Here is an 18,804-nt window from a genome sequence, read left to right on the forward strand (position 1 = left end):
ACCCCGGGACAGGTAAGTGTCAATTTATTAAAAGTCAGCAGCTGCAATATTTGTAGCTGCTGGCTTTTAATATATTTTTTAAAAGGTGTAGTTCCTCTTTAACCTACCCTCATCTCAGGCCTTTATGCCTTCAGCCAGACTCTTTCTTCTCTTCTCAAGCATTCTTCACACATGAGATGATTTGCGCTTTCCCACTGACAATATCCAGCAGTTTATTTATTCTGTTTTACTTACATTGGGCGCCGCCAATTCAAGAGATACTATCGCCTCACTGTTCATAACAGAACAGCAACCTGTTACATTCTCAGACTCCAGTGTTCTTGACAGTTTTCCTGGTTTTGAACTTTTGATTGCTGATACTATTTCTAGACAACTTACTCCCGATTGTTGTATCCATTCCTTCAGATTCATATAAATCTACGCCATCTAAATGTGAACACGTTTTCTGATGTATGGCTATGCTATTTTTTTTACATTTTAAAAAAAAAGCAAAATAAAGAATTTATTGAAAAATAACATACTAATGACTGGATCATTGGGTGGAAAAAAGGAAAAAGGGCTACAAAAAAGAAAAGAAAACAAATGCAGCCAATATATCTAAGATTTGGTGAGCTGCAATTTAATGCATTTTTGGTTTTGGGTTTATTACAGGTTTAAACCATTTAAATTGTATTTAGCTACTTTCTTTGGTTTAACCATAGTCAAGTAAAATATATTCAAAAATATGTACAAAACCACTACATATTCAATACAATAGCATTATAGCTGCTCAGTTTAAAAGACTATCCCACATTACATAGGCAGAAATTGTTCTTATTTATAAGCAGTATAAATTTTAGTTTTTTACTGTACCAGCATGATCTGATAAAATTCTTCCCCCTTTTTTTTTTACTCCATGATCGTGGGAAACACACCGATCCTCTCGCCCCCCCCCCCCCCCCCGCTTCCCTCATCTCCCCCCACTTGATACCCCCCCCCCTTTCTCCTCTTTCCCTCTCTGCCTTTTCTACTCTATATTCAATCCTACCCCCATATTGGGGGCTGTATAAATGTAGGTAATTTCGATAATTAAAGGAAAGCTAGGAAGTGGGCCCATGGGATGGCAGTATTTCACAACTCCACAACATGGTGTTTATTATTCTCGATGATACTGTTAGCAGAGACTTGATGTTGTATCACTAGTTTTGTCATTTACTTTGTATGTTATGTGGAAAGTCTGTAACCTATTGGTCCTTATGGACCCAATTCCTGATATAAATAAACAATAAAAAAAAACAAAAAAAAAATCTTCCCTTTTTATGCCTGTACGTTTTGTTATTAAAATACCTGTACCATGATTGTTCAAGCCCAGTTCACAACTTGTGCACTTTAGGTGCATTTTAAGTGCGATGTGTTAAAAAAAAACATTCCTGCTTGCTGCATCTTTAATGCGCTTTCATCAAAATGCACAATGTAAAGAATTTAATGGTAATGCATGTAAAATGCACCTAAATTGCAACACACCTAAAATGCATTACACCTGGTCTTCCTTTTAGCCGTATTTGTCATCTAAAATACAGTAGATCAGGGGTAGGGGCAACCTGGGGCCCTCCAGCTGTTGTGGAACTACATTTCCCATGAGGCATTGCAAGGCTGACAGTTAAAATTACTCCCAGAGGCATGATGGGACTTCTGCATCAGCTGGAGGGCCCAAGGTTGCCTACGCCTGCAGTAGATACTATGGATTTTTCATCCGTGTAACTGTCATATTACTTCTTTGGATATCGAATTACTTATATACACAGTTTTCTACATTCAGAAATTTTCCAACACATTGCACCTTTATTTTATGGGATATTTAGATTCGTACTATTAAACATAAATCACTGAAATAACTGACCTCTTTCCTATATTAGAATTGACCAGGAGAATCAGTCTGCTGCATCTAGTCCTCATTCTACAGCACCTTCTTCTGATACTGAAATGACACCTGCAGAGGAGATCAGAGTCACCCAGCCCAGTGTTCCAGAACCCACTGACACCCCTGAAATAGAAGCTATGCAAGAAGACTCCACAGTTTACCAGAACGAAATCTCTAATAGGTAATGCTACTCTTAGGCCGCGTACACACGCGGGGACTGTTCGCCCAACTTTGTCCGCTGAACAGTGTTTCGGCGGACAGTCCGCCCGTGTGTGGGCTTTCAGCGGACAGTTTCAGCGAACAGTCTGCTGAACAAAGTTTTTCGGAAATTCCGAAAAACTGTCCGCTGAAACTTGGTTTCAGCGAACAGTCCCCTCGTGTGTAGGCTTGTTCGTCAAACTAAGTTCCGCGCATGCTCAGAAAGGATTTACACGCCGAAAGTTGTAATGCAGTGTATAGGACGTCGTATTTTTCGCGCACGGTTTCAGCAAACTGTTCGTTTGTCGTGTGTGGGCAAGTCCGTTCATGCTAATTTTGAGCGGACTGTTTGCTGAAACTGTTTGACGGACAAAGTTGAGCGAACAGTCCCCGCGTGTGTACGCGGCCTTACACTAATGCCAATAAACACACAGTTTTATAAATTGGCTTACAGAAAAAAAAAATCGAAAAATGATTTGCCTTAATGGATGTCGAATCTAACAATAGGTTTAGTTGTATGCCTCCTGAAATACACCACTGCTTTATAGAACCAACAAATGTTCACTTAATAAACTTAAGTTGTGTTCACTTCGATCACCCAGACATATGACAAGTTAAAGCCCTGTTTTTTTTTTTTTTTTTCCTCAGACATGATTCGAAAAGTTAACAGAACTTGAACTTCCCTAAATTAAGTGAGCATTTTTTATTATTGTTGTAAATTAACCCCAATATCTTGATGGATGTATGCTTAAAAAAAAAAAAAAAAAAAAACGGTCTCCATAAATGTAAATGCAGAAACGCTCTGAAATGTTCGTTTTGGAGGCATATCTTGGATTGCTCTGTTAATCACAGCCTGGTGCTGCCATCTTGATTGTGTGTGCAGCAGATCTAGCAGCTACAGAGATGTCATTCTTGTGACTTAGGAATGAGGGCTTGCTGGGTGCACATTCATGCCAGCACTTTTTTTAACTACAGTCTAATTATTCAGTAAACAGACCATTCATATGACTGTCAGTGTTTATGTGACTGGTCTAGGGCTGAAACAAATAATTGATTAATCAACAATTAATCGATTACTACTTGCATAATCGATTAATCGGCCCGTAACATAATGGGGTTAAAAAAAACTAAAATGAGCCCTTTATAGTACAAAAAGAGTAAATAACTGCTACTGTAAATATTACTTTCACAGTTCTACAAAATAATGAACCCCTTACAGCACTGATTATTTGCTTTTTTTTTTCTATAAAGGGGTCATTTTAGTTTTTTTTAACCCCATTATGTTACTAAACATCTTAGACCTGGTTCACATCTATGTGTTTTTTGGTGCTTTTTACAGAAACGCACTACAGTTCATTTACATGGTTTCCTATGGGACACGTTCACATCTATGTGTTTTTTGGTGCTTTTTACAGAAACGCACTACAGTTCATTTACATGGTTTCCAATGGACACGTTCACATCTATGCTTTTTTCTGCGGCTGCTGATTTGGAAAGGGTCAGGGACTTTTTTTTAAAGCAAAACTGTGCTTTTTTGGTTCAATATACTTCAATGGAGAGGCTGTGGGAAAGCATGAAATCTGTTTTTGCAGCAATTTTCATTTTTTTAATCTGTCCAACAACAAATTGGCCAAAAAAATGAAAAAACGCAAATTACAACAAAATGACGTGTGCAAAAATCAAAATGCACAGCAAAAAGCACTGCAGAAACAGATCAAAAGCAAACTGCATAGGTGTGAAATCAGCCTTATGTTGGCCACACGGATCAATTTTCTGATGAGTATATTCAGACGAAAAAATTTTGTACATTCGCTGAATGAAAGAGTGTTGTTTGAAATTTTCACTTGTTTTTAACATTCTGTTTTTAAAATGGGGGGTGTGTTTTTAAAATGAATGTAATTTCTGAGCAAAAACCACATACACTGTCTGAAAATTCCTTTGACCCAGAAGTTTTCTATTTCTAAATTTTCCAGTCACTGTGGTTGAAAATAAATGTTGATTTGACCCCACTAACGATTATAAAATCAAACGAACGTTCTTAAAATGATTTTTTTTTTTAAGGAAGACATTGTTTGTTTTTTAATAAAAAAATTTGATCTCTGAGTCTAATATTTACCAGATTCACCTTTTAATAGTATATACAGTATATCTTCTCCAATAGTATATACAGCATATCTCTTATGTCTATTATTCTCAGAGTGGATTAGATATTTTGCCCCCTAACCATATAATTGGTTATTTAAATTTACCACTGCATAGAGATATTTAAGAATAAATAGTTTTTTGAAAACTTTACATATTAACAAAATTATACACCACACTTTTATTTGAGGTTATTAACCGATTCATCAAAACAATAATCGGCCAACTAATCGATTATGAAAATAATTGTTAGTTGCAGCCCTAGACTGGTCTGTTTGCTAAATAATTGTGTAAGCGGTTTTCCACATTGGCCTCTGCAGGACTTGTGACGTCTAGGCTGGGGATTGGGAAATTTCTGCTGAAAAAGACTACAATGAATGAAGAATAGGTAAACTCAAAAACAGCAGAACTCCCTTGCTGGACAAAGGTATCATTTGTAAGCTGTCTGTGTCCACTGTCAGTGTTCACTATAACTGGCTGTGTTAAATATCTTATTTGTGGGATGGTAATAGGGTCACTTTAAAATCCTTCAAAGGTTCCCACAAATTCAGTTTTTTTTAACAGTAACAAAATATAGGTCTCCATTCATTTATGTGGACATTTCATACATGACAGGATACAGAGGAGTTAATAGTCATTACTACAAGTTATGCTGTCACATTCCCGTAAATGGATATTGGACAGAAAAAAAAGGCAAGAATTCCAGCCCAGGCATAACCTCTTCCAGCTTAGGTAAGTTTTGTGCTAGTGTATGAAAGTGGTGGATGCTTTCCTGAGTATCGCTAAAAATCTCTTTTTGGCACTTTGCTCCTAAATTTCCTGGCCTGTTCTAATACTTCTGAGAGGTGGCTCTGTCCAGAGTAGACACTATAGCCAGTAGACCAAGAGCAAATGTACCTGGACCCGGCATACAAGAGCGGGGATGGCCTGTAATGTCTACCCTCAGCACTGGAACCTCTGAAGTACAGGGCACCTGATGATCTCGCTGGCAGGGTGCTATACAGGTCCCGGGCAGAGAAAAGTCAAGTCCCTGAAGGCTCTATGCCCACTGCAAGAGGTGAAGTTTGGGACTACTAGGCTCTGCAGCATGGACTGATAATTACCTCTGTGTTTGTGGATTTGTGCCAGCCTCTTTGTGTGTGATGTTTTAGGGCAGTGGTTCTCAACCCTGTCCTCAAGTACCCCCAACAGGCCATGTTTACAGGTTTTACTTTATCTTGCAGATGTGCTTCAAATCAGAGTCAATGGCTTGGTATTTTGGACAGATATTTTATCTAAGAGAACATGGCCTGTTAGGGGTACTTGGGGACAGGGTTGAGAACCATTGTTTTAGGGCATAGGATAGCATCAAGACATGTATTTTCTTCCCTTGGGGGATATACAGGCTGTGGCAATGTTTAAAAGGAGTAGACCAGTCAGACATTTTGTGTCCCACAGTGCTCGACAGCATCTGCCTGATATCTCAGCCAAGTTACCTTCCACAACCACTAACCGATCTGACTTCTGTCGATCAGGGCACAGCAAACGCAGGGGCAGGTGTATTTTTGGTGGGAGCTGTCAATTTAGTATTTTTTTGAAATACGCCGACACCCCTTTCATCTGGGTGGCCACTTTCTAATGAAAAAGAAAGGGTAGGTTTGCGCTATGGGTAATATATAAATAAAAATCAATTTAAAAAAAATCAATAAAAGGGGGCTGCCACTACCAGATATTTCCAACCAAAGTGATTGGAATAGAATATTAAATTAAAGAGAGTGTAGGTAGATAATGCGCTCCCCTCTAATTCCAGAGCTCAGACCACTAAAGACTGTATATTAAGAAAGAAAGAGGTTCAGTTATACCTCAAGGTAAAGCCAATTGTGTTGAAATGATTTTTACCACGGTCCAAAGGATCTGTTACAGCAAAGTGTGGGTGTTACCCTGCCCACCAGAAAATTAAGTGCCCTAATCTCTTAGTGAACTTATAACACTTTCTAATGGGTTACTAGCCTTTCATCCCTCAGCAAGCCAAAGCTTCTTGCAGACAGAGGTATGGAGAAGGACATAATTACAACATGTAATTTGCCCTGTAGTGGCTCCTCTATGGATCATATTAACTCTGAATCACCACCCTTATCTGGTATCTGCACCGTTTCAGGGGTACAATCCACCTCTTCCTTTGTGTCAAAATGGAATTCTCTGCAGCCATTTCTGGACTGAGAGATCAGCTCTCAGGACTTCTCTCTTTCCTCTGCTCTGCTTTTACAGGAGGATGAAGAGTTGGAGGATTTTTTTCTGGAAGAGAAGGAAGAAGTGAAAACTGTTGGGGATTGAGGATCCTCTGTAGATGAGTCCTCTCAGGAGGAATCTCAGGGTTGTCTCAGGCACAAAAGGCCACAGTATACTTCCTGGTGGATGTATTGCATGAACTTTAAACTGACACTACCTGAATCTACTTCCCTTAAAGTCCCTGGTTTTGGGTCCTGACTGGTGTCAAAATATTCCAAAAAAGGCCTTTCCGGTGCACCCTCATCTGCAGGAAGTGATCTGTACTGTTTGTGCTCAATTGGAGAAGGTGTTTTAGTAATCTAAATGGCTTGACATGTGTATTTTCTCAGATGTTAATACCTGAATGCAAAGAAATGGACCCTTGTCCTTGAGGCGTTTTGCAGATATTTGTCTGTGGTGGAGCATGCCGAATGTGCCTGCACTTTTACTCCTTCCTCATCTGTTAAACAGGATAAAGGTGGAGGGCATTCCTGATCACGCCAGTCTGGCAAAGAAGTATGATATGCAAACATCGCAGACCTCTTGGCAGGCGAGCTGTGGACTTCTCCAGATGGCTGGACCTGCTGTCTCAGGGTCTGATAGTCCATCCTGATGTATGGTCCTTGGCTTTGATAGCATGACTTTTGAAGCCTAGGTCCTGAGAGACGTGAGTTTTGGGCTCTATCTTTTTCAGGGTTGGAAAGTAGACCTTCAGGAAGATGTACCATCATTCTTGGAAGGCTTATTTTACTTGGTGTGAAGTTCCATCTTTGACAGCATGATTTGTAGCATATTATAGCTTTACTCCTTCCTCTCTGGCATGTGTTTCTCCTTGCTTGCTACAGAACTGAGGCTTAGCTGAGCTGGGAGGGGTTATGCTTGAGAGGGGACTGTTTTTTTTTCTGGACAGTGTCCATTCACCTGAAGGTGGCAACATAACCTATGAAGTAATGACTGTTAAAGTGGTTCTAAAGGCAGTTTTTTTTTATCCTAAAGTGGAGTTCCACCCACATATTTTTTTTTCAAAGTCACATGTTCTGCAGTTATTAATGTAATTGTCTAAACGATATTTTCAGTAAAACCGCTGTATTTCCTTTTTATTTTTTTTAAACAAACCTTTGTGTTTTCTTTCTTGAGCACTTCCATCTTGCTTGTGAGCATGTGAAGCCCACTAGGATTCTTTTCTGGGATACGATACTGCTGGCTACCCAGCATGCACCTCCCGATCTCGCACATGCACATTAAACCCACACTGCAGTGCAGGAAACGTCTCTGGTTGCCATCACACCGGTATTCCAATTTTGTTATCTGCTGAGAGGCAGTGATGCCCACTGACTCCTGGGAATCATGACACGCATCTCCCAGGAGCCAGTGCGCCGCAGGAAATTACGTACATCGCCGTGGAGGGAGAAAACAGGAAAAGATTAAAAAAGCCTTGGAAACACGGTGAGAAAAGAGAAGAAAAAAAAACGCCCAATGCTGTTTTTATGGTCAGTTCAGAAGCAGATGATGTGCAGATTAATAAGTGGGTGGACCTCCACTTTAATGCATTCTATGCATTAAGATAAAAAAAACCTGTGTGCAGCAGCTCCCCTCAAATGTCTTAGCCCTTGTACACCTTGTGTCGGACATTCTGACAACCAAATCAATTGGATTTTGTTCAACGGATTTTGTCCTACGGATTTTGTCCGAAACTGTTGCATACACACGGTCGGACAAAGTTGTCGGAAAATCCGATTGTACATAACATGATGACGTTATTTTGTTACGACGGGACTACGTTCAGGCTAGTAGCCAATAGCTTTGGTCTAGGAATTTGATCTGAGCATGCGTGGCACTTTGTCCGTCGGAGTAGGCTACACATGATCGGAGTATGTCCCATCGGAGCATTTTGTCTGAAAATTTTACGGACAAGATGGAAAACTTAGTCCGTCGGATACTCCGACGGAAACAGTCCGATGGAGACCACACACAGTCAGATTATCCGACAAAACGGTCCGATAGGACACATTCCGTTGGAATCTCTGACCGTGTGTACAAGGGCTTAGACAAAAAAGACATACCTTTGTCCTCCAGGCTGAGAGTTGATAAAATCAATTGTTACAAAGCCAGGACAGGAGGCAAAGCCCCTTCATGAGCAGTACTACCGGAGAGTAAGTAAATGAGTAAAGGGACTGCACAATTTCCCATGGTTACCTATGATGCTTTCCCATGTACTTTTGTGAAAGAGGAAAACACTTGAATGCATTTGTTATGTATTACAGTGATTCTTCACAGTTGGAGGATGGAAACACGGTAGAACCAGAGAAAAAGGTTTACCATTGGAACACAAAGGAAGAAGCAAAGCAGTTGTTCAAAGAACTACTTAAAGACAAGGTGGGGTGACAGCTGCAAGTGCAGACATTCTTGTAAAATGTGCAAAATAGGGGAATATACAGTAAATTAAAATGGATTCTCATTTAATGATGAATGGCCTGACAGTTTTGGATATGTGACTTTTATTGTAAAAAGAAAGAAAATTTACTCTGGCTGGATCTAACCGAGTTAGATCATTTATAAAAAAGTTGTGACTGTCAAAAGATCTTTCTTTCTTCTCTTTGGGGGTTATTTACGAAAAGGCAAATCCACTTTGCACTGCAAGTGCACTTGAAAGTGCACTGAAAAAGCATTTGGAAGTGTAGTCGCTCTAAATCTAAGGGGTAGATCTGAAATGAGGGGAAGCTCTGCTGATTTTATCATCCAATCATGTGCAGGCTAAAATGCTGTTTTTTATTTTCCTTGCATGTCCCCCTCGGATCTACAGGGACTTTACTTCTAAGTGCACTTGCAGTGCAAAGTGAATTTTCCTTTAGTAAATAACCCCCTTTATGTGTATTTTATGAATACCTGCGCTCAGCGAAATGCACAAGTACAGGTTTAGATGAGATATATACATATATCATTTTTTTTAGATTGTCATTATGTAAAAGTCATATTTATAGTTGTTTCTAAAATTGAAGTGATATTTATTCTCATATTCTTCATATTCACTTATGGTTCCTTACTAAGTTATCATGTTAATTGTCTGCAGGGGGTTCCTTCCAATGCCTCATGGGAACAAGCAATGAAATTGATTATAAATGATCCCCGCTACAGGTGAGAGCCTTAATGTTCTATGTAAAGGTATTTTGATCATGTGAATGAACACTTATATTTATATGGCTAACTGTACATGCTGTGGTATCTTTAGCCCTTAGACCCCTTACACACTGGGGCCGCCCATGCATTGGTGGTAAAGTGCCACTCATTTTAGCGACACCTTACTGCTGTTTAAGCAGCACTTTTCGGTCGCTAGCAGGGCGCTTTTAACCCCAAAGAAGGGGCTTCAGAAGCGCTGCTCATTAATTGCAATAGGCAGGGACATTTTGGGAAAGCTTGAGGATCAAATACTTATTTTACTCACTGAAATGCAACTCAATTTATAACATTTGTATCATGTGTTTTTTTTCTGGATTTTTGGTTGATATTCTGTCTCTATCATTTAAAAATACACCTATGATAAAAATTATAGACCCTTCATTTCTTTGTAAGTGGGCAAACTTACAAAATCTGCAGGGGATCAAATAATTATTTTCCCCGCCGTATGGTTGCTGTCCTACTTAGGTTTCTGTTCCTAGATTATTATACTCCAGATATGAGCTGTCATTTCTGCTGTTTTTATGTGTTAATGGGCAGTGTATTGAACTTTTTTCTCATAGTACACTGCCCAAGTTGAGTGAAAAGAAACAGGCATTCAATGCTTACAAATCACAGCGTGAGAAGGAAGAAAAGGAGGAAGCAAGACTTAGAGCTAAAGAGGCAAAAGAGAAGCTACAGCACTTCCTAGAACAACATGACAAGATGACTTCAACCACTCGCTACAGGTGTGTATGCCTGCTTCAGTGTTCGTATTACTTATCTATATATTTATTCTAATGACTACTTTACCTGTGTAGCAGAAAATATCTATTTTTATTTTCATATTTCAGGGTCCCCAATTACGATTCACCCTTTTCGCCATCCAACAGATAGCTTAGACTGGCGTACATGTCCAGTGAATCATTATATTGCTAATGAACTGTTCTCTAGTATGAACACAAGCCTCTTAGCGGGCTTATTCAGTATGGCAATCGCCAAAGTGCAGTATGCCAGTAGTAGAGAATCATCAAGCATCTTTCATTAATCTATGTTCAGTCATTTCAAAGCTGATTGAAGTTCTGTGTTGCTTTACCATGTAAATCTATTGCTCTAAGCATTGTTCACATGGGAGTCCTTGCATTTTTAGGGTCAGTTCACACAGCGACTTTGTTAGAATACATATGTTGGTATGCAATGAGATGAAAGCAGTGCCGACTCACCAATTGCGGCATATAAGAGGGTTCCTTTATTTTTTTTATTAACTTTATTGAAAGATCACACAGATTTCATCAAGTTCTATTGGCCGCACTCTGGTTCAAAGTGGTGGATTGTGTCGCACTTCATTGGATTGAAAAAAAAATTGTGCATGTTTTACTTTTTCTCATGAACACCACCGTAATGCGATAGTTGGAACCAGCCAGGAAACAGACAAGGCACCGTCTTGCCACCCAATGCAGTTCTACCACACCTGCTGCGAATGAACCCTTATCATTTTTGATAATGTGAATAGTAAAATATCTCCTAAGGCTATGGGTTATAAACAACCTATTTTAATTTATTATGAACACTTTATGGCTCAGTTCTCTGTTTTCACAGGAAAGCTGAACAGATGTTTGGTGATCAAGAAGAGTGGTCTGTTGTTCCAGAGCGAGATCGCAAAGAAATTTATGATGATGTTCTCTTCTTCCTAGCAAAAAAAGAAAAGGTTATGATTTTAATAATTATGTTTATGTTTATACATTTAATTTGTAGAGTTCCTTCGTTTGTGTATATATATATATATATATATATATATATATATATATATATATATATATATACTAAAGTTGTTCTTAAAGCGGGAGTAAACCCAGTTTCCAAAAACACTTACATTCCGGGCATGCCAGAAATGCTAACTTTCACATTGGTTGTGCTCTCAACCAACCTTTCAAACCATCCAATGTCTGGTTTCATAACTGATCACATGTGCAGCATTATGGCAGTTGAAGAATCATTAGAGGCCAAGATGGCAGCTTCCTTGACTGAAAACGATAGAAGGGTTTACTTCCACTTTAAAGTCAAATATAAAAACGAATCATGTTTACGTAGTAATTGACAAAGAACCCTAAACCTACAAAGCCCTGCAGAAAATGAAAAATACTGAAAGTAAGTGTTGAACATTGCAATTATTTGTTGAATGGCTAAGGCTGAACAATAAGATGAAGAAAATGGGACTGATTTACTAAAGGCATATAGACTGTACACATTGCAAAGTGCAGTTGCGCCAAAGCGTAAATGAGGTAAAGTTTCACTTTGCAAAGAATAACCAATCGCGTGCAAGGAAAATGAAAAAAAGTGAATTTTTGTTTGCACATGATTGGATGATGGAAGTCAGCAGAGCTTCTGCTCATTTACTAAGCTCTGGAGCAACTGCTCTTGCAGAGCGCAACCGCTTTGCAAAGTGCACAGTCTATTTGCCTTAATATATATGATATATGTTTCTTTCATCTGCTGCATTAAGTTACCTTTCTTGACCACTGCATCTACGATCCTCAACATTGCCCATTTCTTTTTACTTATTCAAACGAGCTTGAAAAGCACATCTTCAAACTTCAGTCTACTTTGAAATCTTTGCTTAGGAGAGACCTTGCTGATGCAGTATAGCTACACTACCTTATATCTTGTTGCTGTGTTCAGTCTTGCCATGGTGTGTGACCTGTGACATAGTTACATAATAGGTGAGGTTGAAAAAAGACACAAGTCTATCAAGTCCAACCTATGTGTGTGATTATATGTCAGTATTATATTGTATATACCTGTATGTTGTGGTCATTCAGGTGCTTATCTAATAGTGTTTTGAAACTATCAATACTCCCCACTGAGACCACAGTGTGTGGAAGGGAATTCCACATCCTTGCCGTTCTTACGGTAAAGAACTCTCTACGTAGTTTAAGGTTAAACCTCTTTTCTTCTAATTTTAATGAGTGACCACGTGTCTTGTTAAACCCCCTTTCGCAAAAAGGTTTTATCCCTATTGTGGGGTCACCAGTGTGGTATTTGTAAATTGAAATCATATCCCTTCTCAAGCATCTTTTCTCCAGAGAGAATAAGTTCAGTGACTGCAACCTTTCATCATAACTAATATACTCTAGAGCCTTTATCAGCTTTGTTAACTTTCTTTGTACTCGCTCCATTTCCATTACATACTTCCTGAGGACTGGTGCCCAGAACTGGACAGCATTCTCTAGGTGCGGCCGAACCAGAGTCCTGTAGAGCGGGGAAATTATCATTTTATCTCTGGAATTGACCACTTTTTTAATGCATGCCAATATTCTGTTTTCTTTGTTAGTAGCAGCTTGGCATTGCGTGCCATTGCTGAGCCTATCCTCTACTACAGGGGTGCCCAACCTTTTGAAGAGCAAGGGCCACTTAAGCGACTTGGTAACCGGTCGCGGGCCACAATGAGTGGAGTGGGTGGATGGCTTGTCCGTGTCCACTCTGCAAATGCACGGGTGCAGCCCACGATACTTTTTAGAGGATCGTATTGGAGGTAGAACACAAGTCGGTTTATGTCCGCCACTACTTAGAGGTGAATGTAGGGTCCAATTGGTCGGACTGTTGGACTGCCCGTGTGAAAGGGGTCCATGGCTGCTTTCACACTGATGAGCTGCGGTTTACCCGCCCCACGTGTGCAATGCAGTGTACCTTTGGCTTTCCTGCAGTTTGCAATAGACTTCTATTATATTCTGCAGGTTTGGTGTACTTTCAGAAAGCTCACCAAACTCCACAGGTAATAATAGACATCTATGGCTCAGTGCAGGTAACCTGCAAGTAAACTGCTCTTCACCTGCGGATCAGTTTGAAAGCAGCCCAGTAACCACTGCAGAAAAGATATGCCCATATATACACTGTGATTTTAGTAATAAACTGACCTTTAATAACAGTCTTCTTTCTATTCTATCCCAGAGCAGAAGGTCGCGGGCCACATCAGAGGGCTCCGGGGGCCACATGTGGCCCCGGGCCACTGGTTGGGCACCCCTGCTCTACTAGGACCCCCAGGTCCTTTTCCATCCTTGATTCCCCCAGAGGTTCTCCCCCCAGTGTATAGATGGCATTCATATTTTTGCCACCCAAATGCATTATTTTACATTTTTCTACATTAAACCTCATTTGCTATGTAGTTGCTCACCCCATTTATTTGTTCAGATCTTTTTGCAAGGTTTCCACATCCTGCGAAGAAGTTATTTCCCTGCTTAGTATCGTCCATAAATACAGAGATTGAACTGTTTACCCCATCCTCCAGGTCGTTTATGAACAAATTAAATAGGATTAGTCCCAGCACAGAACCCTGGGGGACCCCACTAACCACCCCTGACCATTCGAGTACTCCCCATTTATCACCACCTTCTGAACTCGTCCTTGTAGCCAGTGTTCAATCCATGTACTCACCTTATGGTCCATGCCAACGAACCTTATTTTGTACAGGAAACATTTATGGGGAACTGTGTTTTATGCTTTTGCAAAATCCAGATACACCACGTCTATGGCCCTTCCTTTATCTAGTTGGCAACTCACCTCCTCATAGAAGGTTAATAGATTGGCTTGGCAAGAATGATTCTTCATGAATCCATGCTGATTATTGCTAATAATACCATTCTCATTACTAAAATCTTGTATATAGTCCCTTATCATCCTCTCCAAGAGCTTGCATACTATTGATCTGTATACACTATATACATATATACTAACTGGTCTGTAATTCCCAGGGATGTATTTCACACCCTTTTTAAATATTGGCGCTACATTGGCTTTTCTGCAATCAGCTGGTACCATTCCAGTCAGTAGACTGTCAGTAAAAAATAGGAATAATGGTCTGGCAATTACTTGACTGAGTTTCCTAAGTACCCTCAGATGCAAGCCATCTGGTCCCAGTGATTTATTAATGTTAAGTTTGTTTCCCAAGTCTAATTTTAATTCTGTCCTCTGTTAACCATGGAGGTGCTTCTGTGATGTATCATGAGGATAACCCTGCAGTTTTGGTTACTGATGCCCCAATTCCCTCGTGAAGACTGAGGAGAAGAATATATTCAATACCTTAGCCATCTCCCCATCCTTTATAACCAGATGTCCTTTCTCATTCTTTATGGGGCCAGTATGGTATGTCCTCCCTTTTTTACTGTTTACATACTTAAAGAATTTCTTGGCATTTTTTTTTGCTGTCCTCCACTATGTGTTTCGTGTTCTGCCTTAGCCACCCTAATTGCACCCTTACATTTCTTGTTGCACTCTTTATAAATTCTAAATGCTGACGATGATTCCTCAACCGTGTATTTTTTTGAAGGCCTTCTCCTTGAGGCGGTTCAGTTCGCATTGTGCGCTATACAAGTATTTCATTCATTCATTCATTCCTTTGCTTATATATGCATTTTTACATTGAAGTTAAGCCATCCAGGACTTTTGCTCGCTCTTTTAAATGTATTAGCCAATGGGATGCATTGGCTAATTCCCTTATTTAATATGTTCTTAAGGCAAACCCATCTCTCCTCTGTGTTATTTGTTCCTAAGATTTTATTTCAATTTATGGCTTCTAGCAAATTCGTAGTTTAGGGAAGTTGGCTCTCTTTAAATTCAGTTGCTTTGTATTCTCCTTATGTTTCCTATTTGTGTGATTTATACTGAAGCCAATTGACCTGTGATCGCTGTTTCCTAAATTGCCCCGTATTTCTACATCCATGATCAGGTCTGTATTGTTGGTATTCAGTAGATCCAGTAACGCTTTATTTCTAGGTGGTGCGTCTACCATCTGAACCATGAAATTTTCCTGCAAGAGATATAGGAACTGGGACCCTTAGAAGAAAGCATGGTTCCCTCCGCCCAGTCTATGCCTGGATAACTAAATCCCTCATTTGTGATAGGATTTCCATCTCCCCCCTCCTCCCTCAGGTTAGGGGGCCTATAGCATGAAACTGTCTTCTACAACCTCACCTTGGTAGCAGAGTTTGGCTGTTTCTTTTTCGGTTAATGACTGTTTCAACCTACATATGAAATTGATGATCATTAACACCTGCTTGGTATAATTGGTTAATCATACACCTGACTCAAATTCTACAAAATCCCTGACTTTGTGTACAAAGTGTGGAAAGTGTAAGAAAGAATGCTGGTTTGAAGCCAAAGGGAAGTCACACCAAATATTAATCTGCTTTAAATTTTTCTTCTATTCACTTGCTTTGCATTTTGTAAATTGATAAAAATAAACAATTAAATATCTATTTTTGAAAGCATTCTTAGTTTACAGCATCTCTTCATACCTGCCTGAAACTTTTGCACAATACTGTATGCAAATGGCCTACACCTATAGCAAGGGCATTATTCAATTTTGGTCAACGCTGTACAATTTGTTTTTCCTGACAGGCTCCATGGCAGCATACGTGTGGGTTAGCCCCACCTCCATACCTACCCAATATGACCCCTCTCCCATAAATCTTTGCTCCATGCTGCTGTCCGTGTTCCTTTTTTGTCCCCCCCCCCCCCCAAACAGAGGACGTTTTTTAAACAACTCAAGAAGGCGCGGCAATATTTTCCTTTTTTATCTGAATTGGAAGAAATCATTTCTGATAAGTGGAGCAAGATGGACAAGAAAGGTTCCATGCAGTCAAAAATATTTAAACTGTACCCCTTTAAAGAGGATGATGTAAAACATCTTGAATCAGCTCCTTTGGTAGATGCAGCGCTCATGCTTTTAGTTAAATATGTAACTCTTCCCTTGGAAGACACGGTATCTTTCAAAGATCCGTTGAAAAGGAGATCTGAAAAGAATTTATCTGACTTCGGGGATGGCATGCAAACCAATATTGGCATTAGCAGCAGTTTCAAAGGCTATTGAATCCTGGGCCGACAATGTTGAAGAGTTCTTGAGAGGGATCTCTATGGATACGGCTAAAGACTCTCCTATCCAGGAGATTAGAATGGCATCCGTCTTTCTGGGGGAGGCATCTATTGATGTCATCCGCCTGCTGTCCCAGGCTATGTTAGCAGCAGTCTCGGCACGCCGTTCTTTATGGTTCCATCCTTGGTTGGCGGATCTGGCATCTAAGCAGGCTTGGTGCCATATCCCCTTTGATGGAGCCTCTTTATTTGGTAATAAACTGGATAGCGCCATATCCCTGGCCATAGGTGGGAAGTCTGATTTCCTCCTTCAAGGCTGAAGTCTTCAGAATCAAAAACGTCTTTTTCCAAGAAGGCAGAATTCAGGTCGCGCTAGGGAAGCGCGCAGTTATAGGCCTGGCCGTGAGTTTTCTAGATCATGGAAGTCCAGGCAGTCTTCCTTCAAAAAAAAAAACTCAAAAGGTGGTTCCTCCGGTAACCACGATTCTGCTAAATCTTTTTGAAATTGGGCCCGCTCAAACATGTCAGGTGGGGGCTCGCCTTCTTCACTACCGGCATGTTTGGGCGGCCTCAATTCGAGATTATTGGACCGTCAAGATGATTTCCTCCAGTCACAAGTGGGCCTTCGTCAAGGTTTGTCCCCACAACAATTCCAGGCTCAGCAGAGAAGGTCCTATTGACCTACGTGAGTTGTTTACTAGGTCAAGGCTCGGTCGTGCCCATGCCAGAAGACGAACGCGGCGAGGGCATGTATTCCCCTCTGTTTATGATTCAGAAGAGAAACAGCACATGGAGGCCGCTAATAGATTTGACCCATCTCAATTCCTTTATTCGTAAGGAAAAGTTCAAGATTTAATCTCTTCTTACGATTCAGCAGTCAGTGCATCTGGGAGATTGGTTAATAACAACTGATTTGAAGGACGCATACTTCCACGTGCCAGTGGCAAAGGATTTTCAGCAGTTCCTCCGATTCGCAGTTGGCGAGCAACACCTACAGTTTACTTGTCTCCCCTTTGGGTTAACAACATCTCCTCGGGTCTTCTCCAAAGTCCTTTTAGCTGTAGTAGCTCTTCTCCGAATCAACGGTGTTCGTCTCCACCATTATCGGGACGATTTGCTCCTACTGTCCCAGGACAGAGATCAGATCTTGAAGCACAAGAATTTAGTCATCTCCACTCTGCAGGATTTTGGGTGGCTCCTGAATCTAGAGAAGAGCCATCTGGATCCGACACAAGCCCTTGTGTTTCTAGGGGCTCAGTTCGATACGTTAGAAGGCACTATCTTGCTGCTGGAGGAAAAGATTGGAGTGATCCGAGACAGGATTCACGCGGCTCTGGCGTCATCTAATTTTTCAGCTTTCCAATGCCTGAAAGTGATTGTCACAATCACAGCCACCATCCCTATGGTGAAGTGGGCCCAGTGGCACACTCGTCCCTTCCAGAAAGGATTTCTGCAGCATTGAGATTCATCCAGCCAGACACAACGCATACTCCTCACTCCAGCGATGAGGACGTCTCTCCTCTGGTGGCTTCAAGGGAAGAATCTACGCAACCATCATTCAATAGTTCCCATTTCTTGGGTTACAGTAACATCAGACGCCAGCAACCAAGGATGGGGCGCTCATTGCCTTTCGGATGTGGCTCAGGGCAGGTGGACATTCCCATCACAAGGGGTTCTCTCCAACATTCTGGAGTTAAGAGCAGCCTTTCAGGCACTCCTAGCATTTTTCCATCTAGTGGCGGAGTCGTCAGTAATGCTAAGGTTTGACAACACAACCGCGGTGGCCTATATAAGGAAGCAAGGGGGGACTCGCAGTTGGTCCCTATTATGGGAAGTAGAGCCAATAATGAATTGGGCTCAGAAGAATGTATCCAACATTTCTGCTGTTTACATTCCAGGGATCCAGAATGCTCAAGCGGACTTTCTGTCACATGTCAGAATGGACAACAAGTGGTCCCTCCACAGGGAAGTCTTCGAATGGCTTCTGACCCTGGGAGTATCTCCAGAGGTCGATCTGTTCGCTTCGCCGTGCAATCGCAAGATGCCCAAATACTACTCGAGGTTCAGGGACCCTCGGGCATTCGGGACAGATGCTATCACGGATTGTTGGAAGTTTCGGAGAGCCTACGCCTTCCCTCCAGTTCCTGTGATTCTGCAATTCCTTCGGAGGCTCAGAGTAGAGAAGGTGGAGATCATTGCAGTGATCCTATTCTGGCCCAACAGGCCTTGGTTTCCCCTGTTGCTGCTCCTCAGCTATCAAGATCCAGTTTCCCTGCCTCTCAGGCCAGACCTACTAT

The 18,804-nt window shown here is 40.9% G+C and overlaps 1 protein-coding gene across 8 annotated transcripts in view; it reads left to right on the forward strand.

Moving 5' to 3' along the window:
- The window catches only part of PRPF40B (pre-mRNA processing factor 40B), a 140,333-nt gene that overhangs the window by 69,528 nt on the left and 52,001 nt on the right, over positions 1-18,804 (forward strand). For all 8 annotated transcript variants that reach the window (XM_077483286.1, XM_077483287.1, XM_077483292.1 and 5 more), the window contains 5 exons: positions 1,896-2,081; positions 8,752-8,863; positions 9,558-9,622; positions 10,225-10,389; positions 11,240-11,348. In XM_077483286.1, coding sequence (XP_077339412.1) covers positions 1,896-2,081; positions 8,752-8,863; positions 9,558-9,622; positions 10,225-10,389; positions 11,240-11,348 — 637 coding nt within the window. The remainder of the gene's footprint in view (positions 1-1,895; positions 2,082-8,751; positions 8,864-9,557; positions 9,623-10,224; positions 10,390-11,239; positions 11,349-18,804) is intronic.

The sequence above is a fragment of the Lithobates pipiens genome, unplaced genomic scaffold, assembly GCF_037356315.1.
Source record: "Lithobates pipiens isolate NorthernLeopardFrog02 unplaced genomic scaffold, aLitPip1_a1.2 Scaffold_16, whole genome shotgun sequence".
Taxonomy (NCBI): Eukaryota; Metazoa; Chordata; class Amphibia; order Anura; family Ranidae; genus Lithobates; species Lithobates pipiens.